General features: G+C 37.3%; 1 protein-coding gene across 3 annotated transcripts; it reads left to right on the forward strand.

Annotated features, from left to right (window-relative positions):
• The first annotated feature begins 2,362 nt into the window (after positions 1-2,362).
• On the forward strand, positions 2,363-8,887 carry LOC110024626. 3 transcript variants are annotated; one of them, XM_020724698.1, is made up of 2 exons: positions 2,363-2,878; positions 6,843-8,887. In XM_020724698.1, the coding sequence occupies exon 2, from the start codon at positions 6,950-6,952 to the stop codon at positions 8,249-8,251; it is 1,302 nt and encodes a 433-aa protein (XP_020580357.1). In that variant the 5' UTR covers positions 2,363-2,878; positions 6,843-6,949; the 3' UTR covers positions 8,252-8,887. The 3 variants fall into 3 exon arrangements, with proteins under 3 accessions (XP_020580357.1, XP_020580358.1, XP_020580359.1); XM_020724699.1 differs by having other exon boundaries at positions 2,363-2,748; XM_020724700.1 differs by having other exon boundaries at positions 2,363-2,608.
• The last annotated feature ends 2,371 nt before the right edge of the window (positions 8,888-11,258 follow it).

Raw genomic sequence — 11,258 nt, forward strand, 5'->3', positions numbered from 1 at the left:
ATCCTAAATCACACCATGAAGGTGAGGGGATAGATCGGGGAACAGTCGATTGTGGTGTTTGTGGTTAGCGGGGGCCACACACATCTTTATCTCAAATCAGATTATGGAGAAGCTAGGGTTGAAGTTGGTGACTACATGGAGCTTCAACCTCATGACGAGGACAGGGAAGGTGGAGAACAATCGAGAAATTTGCAAGGGGTTGGGTTTGACACTACATGGTCTACCGGTGGTGAAGAACTTCATTTTTTTTAGATTTGGGCAGCACAAATGTGATTTTAGGGATAAAGTGACGGTGAACATTGAAAGAGATGATGGTGGATTGGAAGTCCTCGACGATGGAGTTGCAAGTGAAGAGTAGGAAATTTGTGCTGAGAAGAGATACTAGCTTATGCAAAATCATGGTGTCGCTCAAAACCATAGTCAAATCGATTCGAGGAACAGGACTGGGTTATTTGGTGGAGCTGTAGAGTATTGAGGAGCTTTCAGCTCCTACAACAATTTACTGATGTTTTCCAACAGCCAAGAGATTTATCTCCTCAGAGGGAGCACGGGCATTCTATTACATTGAAGAAGGGTGTTTCTTTCATCAACTTTAGACCATACAAATACCTCCAGATTCAGAAGGATGAAATAGAGAAGCCGATCTGATAAATGCTCGAGGTTGGGATTATCAGACCTAGTGTGATCCCTTTTTCCAGTCCCGTCCCATTAGTGAAGAAAACATGTGGAAGTTAGATTTTGAGTGGATTGTCGGGCTTTGAACAAGGAAATGGTGCTGGAGAAATTTTATATTCTTGTGATTTATGAGTTAATGGATAAGCTTTATGGGGCTGTCATTTTCTAAAAGAATGATCTTAAATCATGATACCACCATATCAGAATGAATCATGTGGATGTGCACAAGACAATGTTTAGAACACATGAAGACATTATGGGTTTTTAGTGATCCAGTTTGACCTCACCAACTCCCCAACTACATTTCAGTCCCTTGTTTATCTCTGAAAATTTGTCTTGGTTTCTTTGACAATATTTTGATTTACAGTCGTATAGAGAAAGGGCATGTGGGGTACTTGAGCACAGTCCTAGAGACATTAAGTAAGCACCAATTGTATACTGTTGACTTCATGTTTTGTGAGGTCTGTTTCTTTCTCTAGATCCTAAGATCTAACAATAAGACTTTTTTGTCGATTCTTCTAAAGGACTAGTATTGGGACCCACACCACTTAGAAATTCAAACCCCTTTTCAACTCCTTGCAGCTAATATGTGTGGTTTCAAATGCTTAATATTTAGTTGAGTCAATCGGAATCAAAATATTGAAACTCAAGTTGAGTTCCTATAAAGATTAAAAATGTCTTAAGAAGACCTTCTGGACTTGGGGGTTTTCATTTATTGAAACAATACACACAAACACCACAATTCATACCACATACACATTCAAACATACATACACTTCACCATTAAATTAAATCAAAGTCAAATCTAAATAGAGTGAGGACTCTCGTGACACAAATTTGAGACACTCCGACATGAGTTCAGAGACAAGTTGTTGATACAGTTTTGCTAGACTTTAATAATCACTTAAGTAAAGACCAATTGCATTTTGCTTGATGAACAACTTCGATAGAGCCAAATGATCTCATTCGTCATGTCACACGCAAAATTGAACTTAAGTCAGTTTGATCGTCGAAGAATTTATTCGAACGACCTCGGATGACGAACTGGTCTGCACGAGTGCGTCTTAAACATCAATTTTATCTAGAAAGGATACCAATTTTACTATATTTTAGTGTACGGGTTAAAATACAAAAGTCTAAGCATTAAAATGCAATAAAGAAGACAGAATAATATCAAATAATAATAGTAATAATAATAATAATATCCTATTTAAACCCACACAAGCCACCCCTAACTACACGCACTCACAAACATGAAAAAATTTTCTATACGAAGTTCGGACGTAATTTTTCTTGTGGATTTCCAGTAATATGTCATGACGTGGAGGTTATTGTGAATTTATTGAAATGAAACCGCTGAGGTTATTGGGGGGTTATTGCGGGGGTTAATACAAAGAGTTATTGAAGTGGAATCGCAAAGGTTATTATATGTTTATTATAAGGGTTATTACAGAAGATTATTGAAGTGGAACCGCGAATGTTATTAGGGGTTATTGAGGAATTATTGAGACGTCATTAAAGTTGATGCCCTAATAATTCCTAAATAGCCCTCTCAATAATATCCATGATTTCACTCAAATAATCTCTAAGATTTCACTCCAATTCGCTCCACAGGCCACTTTAATATTTTTTTGGGATATAATACACATTATGTCACATTAATATATTACTATAATCTGCACGCAGTTCCTAGTCGGTATGTAGAATTTTATCTAAAATTATCTCCACACGCCCCTAACCGGCCCTAGCTCACGCAGCTCACGAAACCCAAGCCTCTTGCACGGAACAGAACCTCTCGCCGGCAAAGCCCTGCCGGCGCTCTTGCCCGCCGACACCCTTATCGCCGGCACACTTTTCCTCGGTGAAGCCTCCCCTCACGGTCCGATGATCGCCTTTCGGCCACTCTACCCCTTCCTCTCTCTTTTCAATTCAGGTGATTTGTTTTGTTAGGGTTTAGGGCTCCTCCGGCGGCATTGAGGCTACCTATCTCCCTGATATGCTCCTCCGCTGCCGGAGGGGCGTTCAATGATCTGGTTCCTGCGGCTCCTCGTCCGATCTTGAGGTTTTGAAATGGTTGGCATCTGTTTTTGCATGAAGTGTTCTTTAAAAGAAAATGCAAATGTTAAGAAATCTGGAACAGGGAGAGTTTGTGAATGAGGACACAATGACATGATGATTTTTCTCGAAAATTGCATAAAAAATGGTAAACCCTAGAGTTTAGTTTACTTAGAGAAGATTTAAGTCTAGCCAAATAACTGTTTTCACTTTTCTTAGTCAGAAAAGCTGCAGCATAATTTTTTTTTAACAAATTTGGTTAGACATAAAGTTACTTCGGTTGAGCATACCAAAGAAGATGTTTAAGCTAACTCAACATTAATGTTAATTAGCATTACCATTGCATTCATTCTGATGGGGCAGTTCTCTCGGTAAAATTTTTTGGATAGTTTGATTTCATTTACCAAGGGAGACTTGTCTTACGCACCTTTTTAAAATAAATTTCTCCAGATAGGTTTAGCATGACCTGCTTGGTGGTGGCTATGCTAATGCAACTTTTAAGGTTCTTCATCCGTATTCCACTTTCTGCACATTTTAATAAAGTTCATTTGCACACATGCAACATAATTCTTATATATAACTATGCAAAAGAGTATATCTTCAAGTTCTCATGCAACTGATACTTTCTCAACGTCTCCAAGAATGTCTTCAGGTGCCTCACATGATCTGTCAGAATATCATCAAAGAAACCAAAATAAATTTTCGGAGATAAGGTTGAAAAACTCTATTCACGAGGAATTGAAATGTCTTCGGGGCGTTGGTGAGGCCAAACTGCATCACTAAGAACTCATAATGTCTTTCATGTGTCATGAATATTGTCTTGTGCATATCTTCTTAACTAAGCTTTATTTGGTGGTATTCTGATTTAAGATTAATTTTTTAGAAAATGTCGGCCTCATAAAGCTTATTTAAGAACACATCAATCACAAGAATATGAAATTTGTCCAACACCATTTCCTTGTTCAAAGTACGGTAGTCCGCGCAGAAACTTCAACTACCATTTTTTTTCTTCACCCATGGGACGTGACTGGAAAAAGAGCTCACACTAGGTCTGATAATCCCAGCCTTAAGCATTTCTTAGATCAACTTTTCTATTTCATCCTTCTGAATTAGAGGTACCTGTATAGTCTGACGCTGATTGGAGAAACACCCTCCTTCAATTTAATAGTGTGCACGTGCTCCCTCTGAGGAGATAACTTGCTTGGCTATTAGAAAACATCAATAAATTGTTGCTGGGCTGCTGGGCCCCTTCTGAAAATTCTACTACTATGAATCTCGAACATTCTCAATGCTCTGCAGCTCTACCAAGTAACCCAGCCTTGCTGCCCGAATCGATTTGACCATTGTTTTGAGCGACACCATAGTTTTGCATAAGCTAGTATCTCCTTTCAACACCACCTTCCTACCCTCCACTTAGAGCACCATTCCACCTTCATCTCTCCCAATATGTACTGCCCAAATCTAAAGGAAGTCTTTCACCACCTGTAGGTCATATAATGTTAGAACCAACCCCTTAATTCCTTGACTGTTCTCCACCTTCTTTGTCCCCATCACGACGTCGAAGCTCCCTGTAGTCACCAGCTTCAACCCTAACTTCTCCACAGTTTGAGTCAAGATAAAGTTATGTGTGGCCCCACTTTCCACCAACACCACAATCGGTTGTTCCTCAATCCATCCCCTCATCTTCATGGTGTGATTCAGGATAAATCTGATCACCGAATTGAGAGAAACTTCGCCACATGCAAATGCAAATGCTCCTCACCCGTTGCATCCTCTTTTGATCCCTCTCTCTTTGTATCCTCCTCTTAAATTAACATAATTTGAAGGATGTGCTCCTTGCAATGGTGTCTTGAATTGTATTTCTCATCACAACGGTAACATAATCTTTTTGCTCTTTTATTCCGCACTTCTGCATCTGTGAGATACTTCAAACTAACCTCTGGGCGGGGTTCTGTATTCTTCTCCTTCGGCGACTCTTTTGGAAACGACACTGTCATCGGTGTCGTAGCTATCAAGGTGCTCTTGCAGAATCCTTTGGTGTTGCCGCTTTTATCAGTCTTCTTTACCTGTTTCTTGTCCTCAATTATCTGGGCAAGCTCCATCATTTCTTTCAGTCCCCACGGTCTCAAGGGGCAAATGACTGCTCGTTTGTTGGGCTTCAGACTTTTCAAGAAGTTCCCTTTCAAGCCTGTTGCAGAAATTCCCCTCAACCTCCTTGACAAGAGCTCAAACTTCTCTCTGTACTTCATCATTGTCCCCTCTTGGGTCAGAGCATAGAATTACTCCTGTAGGTCTCCTTCCCAAATGACACAGAAAAATTCCAACTAACAATCTTAAACTCCTCCCATGAGTGTATTGCATACCTTGCCTCCATCCACTGGAACCAAACTAAAGTCTTCCCCTCCAAGCATAATCCCGCTGCGATGAGCTTCTCTTCCTCGGTCAACCCATTGATCGCAAGGTATCACTCTTCTCGATACAACCATCCACATGCATCCTCCCTTTCGAAGATTAGCATCTTCAGTTTCTTGACTCTTGGATGTCCGTCCCAACCTCCTCTTTCTCCGATATTTTCCCTCATATCTTTAGGGTGGAACTTCTTTCTTCGGTCATAGGCATATCCCACTCCCTAATCCCTTCTTCCTCTATCGTGCTCCTTCATGCCGATTACACCATTCATTTTTTAATTTTTAGCACATCCCCCTCCATCGGAAGTCTCCACTCCCCCTCCTCTCAGAGTCATAGAGGGGCACACTTTTAGATAGATAAGGTTGTCTTCTCACTTAATCTCCTTCCATTTTGACCTAGCTAAGGATTCTCTGATCAATCCTTGGTTAGAATTGACAACTAGAGTGATTGACACGATCTTGACATGTATCTCCATGAGTTTTTTCATCATCTCCCATTTTTCTCATATGCTTTCAAATCCATTATCCATTTAATTTTCAATGGAAGAGAACCCGCCTTCCATGTTCACCCCTATTCCATTCCTGATTTGATTTACCCTGCCTCGTCTTCTACCACATCCACTTTTTTTGTACCAAGATCTATGCTATGATACCAATTTGATACGTCATTGGAATCAAGATTAGCGAACAAACCATGACGAAACAACAATAGATAGGAGAAAAAAAATGCAAAAATGGGCTACTCTTACAGAAATCAAAGGAAAACAAGTAAAATACAAAGTTGATCTATTTTTCAAAAAATAGATCGTCTCTCCCACACTCTAGATGTCACTAGGAATACGACATAAAGAAAGAGAACAACAGTCAAACAAAAACATGCGTGAAAGAAAACAAACTTTTGGTTCCCCCTTAAAAGAATCCGCTATCAATATTTGAAAACTTTCCTTTCCCGCTCTCCCTCCAAACCTTCTGTAATTTTTTATCCTCGAATATGTGATTATGGCCTTAGTGGACCACACCCCCTTCTTTCCTTCCCCTTCTTCCCGCGACAAAAGCTGGCCCACCTGTGGGCCAAGTAGGTTTTAATTGGCCGGTCCCTCCTGGACCGGCACCCGCCTGTGCATATTGGGCGTAACAATATTTTGGTTGAAATCAAATTTATAACCTGTATAAAAATTGAATTTGCTGGAAAAGTTATCAAGCTGATTCAAAATCAAATGTTTTTGAGACATGCTAGCTTAACTCAATATCATTTTGATTTGGAATCGAGTTTGAGCCGGCCAAAGTTTAATTATTTCAAGTTTGAGCTTAGCCGTAATTTACACGAACTTAACACAATATCAGCCCTGACTCACTTATCGTGATTCACTTTTAGGTTGCTTGTTAATGTTGAAATTGAGATAGGATTCGGTGCAAGTTTGGTTGGTTGCTGGTAATTTTTTAGATATTCCACTGTTTTTTAATTATCAAACTTTGTTTGCTTTTGAAGTGTTATCTTACTTGTAGTTGGATTATATGCCATGAGTTATTTTTATTAATTCTAAACTCATTAACTGGACTATTTCTTTCCCTTACATCTACAAATTGAGCCTAGATAAGATGATTTTGGTCACCTCTTGTTCTTCATTTTGGTTTCTTCTCTTAGAATCTGAAGTCATAAATTGGTGATGAGTTATTCATTGTGAACAAATCTTTTTGTTGCAGAATGAAAAATGTCTTCTATTAACGGATGCCTAGAGCCTTCAACATCTTTGATATCTCGCTTGTGAGAGATATAAACTCGCTAGTGCGGAAATTTTGCAAATTTTATCATGGAATTCTGTAACAGTAAACTTCCACGATGTCATACGAATTCCATTTTCTGGAAAATATTTATCTTGTTTTCGGCCATTTTTCTATTGAGGGCATTATTCCTTTCTCCTGTTCCTTTCTTCCATTGGTTACAACAGAGTGGTTCATGGACACCGGATTACAGTTCTTCGCATCAGCATGCAGTTAGGAGAGACAAGTTTCTGGAGGTCCCTCAGATAATCTGGGGCCTAAACAACCAGAAAATAGCTTTTGCAAGGGCCTGCTTGACTGCAGCATTGTTGAACAGGACACTCTTAATGCCTAATCTGAGTGCTTCTCTAATTTACAAAGAAATTGATCTATTAAAGCCCATTTCTTTGGATAAAATTTTCAACTTTGAAAGGTTCAACTCTCTCTGTGACGGTTTCGTCCGCCTGGGTCGCTACTCCGATCTTCACAACCGAACCGACCCTTTTGTGCTCCGTAAGGGAAGCGGTCGGAAGTGGTCTAAGGAGAGAGATTTGAATCAATTATATCAGTGCAAGGAAGGTTCAATAGATAAATTTGAAGTTATTAAGGTTGATGGGAAGCATCCATTTCTCTGGCATGATCATTGGCCTGTAATGAGCTATGCTAGGATATTTGAGTGCCTGACATTAGTGGATGAGATAGAAGCTGATGTCTCAGCTGTTATGTCCAGGATCAAAGCTAAAGGAAGCTATTTTGGTAATAATCTTAGCATGTCAGTCTCATCCCAAATTTCCTTTCCCTGCATGGCTATTCACATGAGAATAGAGAAGGACTGGATGTTGCACTGTAAGAACCTCGAGGAGCGATCAAATATACACCAAATATGTAGCAGTAAGAAGGAGATAATGGACCGGGTTGCGAGAATTAAAGGACTAAACTTTCCAATTGTGGTTTATCTCGCTGTCGCTGATAGCCTTTTGGAAGATAATTCAATATTGAGGGGCTGGAGGGAAGGGTTGCTTCCGTTTGAGAAGAAGAGGTTGGGGGTTTGGAACATATATACTAAGCATCCTTATCTCATACAATCTGCAATTGATTATGAGGTTTGTTTGAGAGCTCAAGTCTTCGTTGGCAACAGCTTTTCGACATTTTCGAGTCTTGTAGCTCTTCACCGGACACAAATTTTGGTTAAAATGGGAGTTAGAAGTATATGCGCTGATTCAATTTTTGCGTCATATGCTTATAATATTTTAGGAGATTTTGGTGCGCCTAAGAAGTGGATGACAGATATGTCAGCTCCAAGCCTTCATACCCTCAGTTATGGGACAAATAATATATCTTGTCAGGTTTAAGAGAAGCAAAGAGATTAGAGAAAAATGTCAAAATGGTCCCTTTGCTTTTTGAAGCGACTCATTTTAGTCCCAAAGTCTATGAAAATGTCAACTTAGGAATTATGGGAGCTAAAAGTCTTCCTTGGAGATTATTTGAGCCCATATCAAAAAAGGTCTAGGGAATAATTTGACATTTTTATAGACTTTGGAATTAAAATGGTCACATGTAAATAGTTGGGGATTATTTTAAGAAATTATGTGAAGGAGAAGCAATTTTATCTTTTTGATACTATAAAATAGGGATCAAGAGTCAAACAAAAGATTATTGAAAGCTGGATGGTGGTGTGAAATCCATAATCTGTGCAAGGAGTCAGACAGCTTTAAGCAGCTTTTATGTTGGTGGGTGTGATTTAATAGATTCTGCAGCATTTTCTAGGAATTTTTATATTGATTTCAAGAACAAAATTAATGCCATTTGGTACTGAATTGATCCAGATTGTTTCATTTGTGCTTATTTATGGTGTGTTTCACTTTTCTTATGTAGAGAATGTGAAGATACAGTTTCAGAGGGTATATCTGTTATCTAAAGTGAAAGATTTGATTGTTATAAGAGAACATGTAAGGAAAAAAAAAAGGTTTATCCTATCAAGAAATACATTGTTGTTGCAAGTTATTTTTTTTCTTAATTCCTTACTGGCATTTTTTTTTTCATTTGCATAAATCTATACCTATTCTGATGTGTGTGATTTTTAGTCTTCTTACAATATGCCAAATTTGCATAAATATCACACATTTCTTACATATTTATTGGAGTTTAGGTCAAGGGAGAGGACGAGGATTGGAGTTTCCATCTTCTCTTTTGAAAGAGATGAGGAGTTATCTCCGCCACAAGGACTGAAGATTCTATTAGATTGGTCGAGCAGCCTCTCTAATGTTCGTAAGTCCCCTCAGGTCACAGATTTATAGCCCCCCATGTGTAGGGTATGTTACTCAAATATTTAACACAATTAGGGATGACCGCGACTTGTCTAATTTCCTTCGGCCTTCCTCTATATATATATATATATATATATAGCCTTCGGCCTTCCTATATATATATATATATATATATTCTCACCGTGGACTCCAAATATTTTCTCTCTCACCAAATATTCTCTCTCTTAATTGGCCCTACTAAAGGAGTGAAGGGCTTTTCCACATCTTTATTAGATAAGGGAGAGCCTCATTTTCTTGTAAGCTGTAGTCTGTAAATAAATAAGCTCAGGATGTGTCATTGAGAGCCTTTGCCACTCATTATAAGTTGGTCTTACTTACAATGCATTAATTATAAATTCCTGCAATTGAATATAAGCCCTTCATGAAGGTAAAAGTTGACGTAGAAGTGAATCGATCATTTTAAGTGTAGCCTGAGTTCTTAGAGAACATTTTAGTATGAAAGACGTCCACTATTAAATGCATTCGGGTGAGATTTTAGAGGTGATGGACCAATTTGCAATTGATCAAAATCTATTGCAACAAAATTTCATAATTCAAAAAAATCAAACCAAAAAAATCGAACCAAATTTTGAATTCTTTTTAAACTGTTAAGATATGAATAAATAAAAATTTAATTATTTATTGATATTTGATTATGAATAAATATTATAAATTAAATATCTTGCAGGTATATAATTATTAATTTTATCAATAACCTTTTTATTTAATTAAATATTACATATATGCTAAACTATTTTTTTTTTAAATTTCAACATGAAATTAAAATATAAAAAAAAAATCACTTTAGGTATCACTTCTCCTATGTTTTTACATATCTAACACCTAAAGTTTAATTTTACATTGTCATCCCACCCATCCATGAAAATATTAAATTTTTTTTAAAATTAAAATGATATTACTTTTTTGTAACATGATAGATTAGAAGGGCATAAATATAAAAACAAATATTTTGATGTTTGATTAATAATAGATAGGAATTAGGTGATATGCATGTAAAAAATGACCATAAAATAAATAACATTTTAATTTTTTCAATAGTTCCAGTTTTAAAAAAATCAAAACATAACTAATAACCAAAAATCAAATATTAAAATTTTCAAAACAAAAAAATTGAAATATATTTTTGAAACCAAATCAAATTAACTAAATTCGCTCAATTCCACTTAAGGCCCGTTTGGGGCAATTTATTTTATTTGATGCTGTGACGTTTTGAAAAAGCACCTGACCTGTTCGATTAAACCTGAGTTTTGACAGCTTATACGTTTTAAAAACGGTGAAAACAGTGTTTTCACACCACGTATCTAGGTGCAGTTGCAGCTTTCGACAGTTTGTATGGATTTTTGAAAAAAATAAAAATTTATAATAGCCACCGCACCTAGTTCCACTTAGGAGTTCAGTTCCACTTAGGACCTGTTTGGGGCAATTTATTTGATGTGATGACGTTTTGAAAACGCACCTGACCTGTTCAGTTAAATCTGAATTTTGACAGCTTATACGTTTTCAAAACGATGAAAACAGTGTTTTCATACCGCACCTATTTAGGTGTGGTGGCAGCTTTCGGCAGTTGTATGGATTTTTGAAAAAAAAAAAAATTATAATAGTCACCGCACCTATTTTATCAGCAGATTATTTTTAATGAGCTTATCAGCAAATTATTCAATAAGTTACAGCTGCCCTCAAACAGACGCTTAATTATTCAATTTTTACAAATTATCGCACACCCCTGACAAGATTAATATAGGGAGAGAGGAAAACCAGCATTTTTTTAGCTCAGTTCAGAAGGAGCAGGCAATACCACATAATTATTAAGCAAATCACCAGTAAGAGGATTCAAGACTAGTTCAGGAAGGCTGATCACATCAAAACATCCACAAAGAAGGGCAATAACATACAAACCACCCAATTCTTATGTATTTACATATCCATACACCCAAACTTTATTTTTTACAATTACACTACCCAAATCTTTCATCTCACATTCTAAAATACCACTGTTTAAACTTTTAAAAGGTAAAATACACCTTTTTCCCTA

Source organism: Phalaenopsis equestris, unplaced genomic scaffold, assembly GCF_001263595.1.
Source record: "Phalaenopsis equestris unplaced genomic scaffold, ASM126359v1 Scaffold000263, whole genome shotgun sequence".
NCBI lineage: Eukaryota > Viridiplantae > Streptophyta > Magnoliopsida > Asparagales > Orchidaceae > Phalaenopsis > Phalaenopsis equestris.

Coding starts and splice junctions, on each gene's coding strand:
- LOC110024626 (XM_020724698.1), top strand. CDS start 6,950: ATGGAATTCTGTAACAGTAAACTTCCACGATGTCATACGAATTCCATT.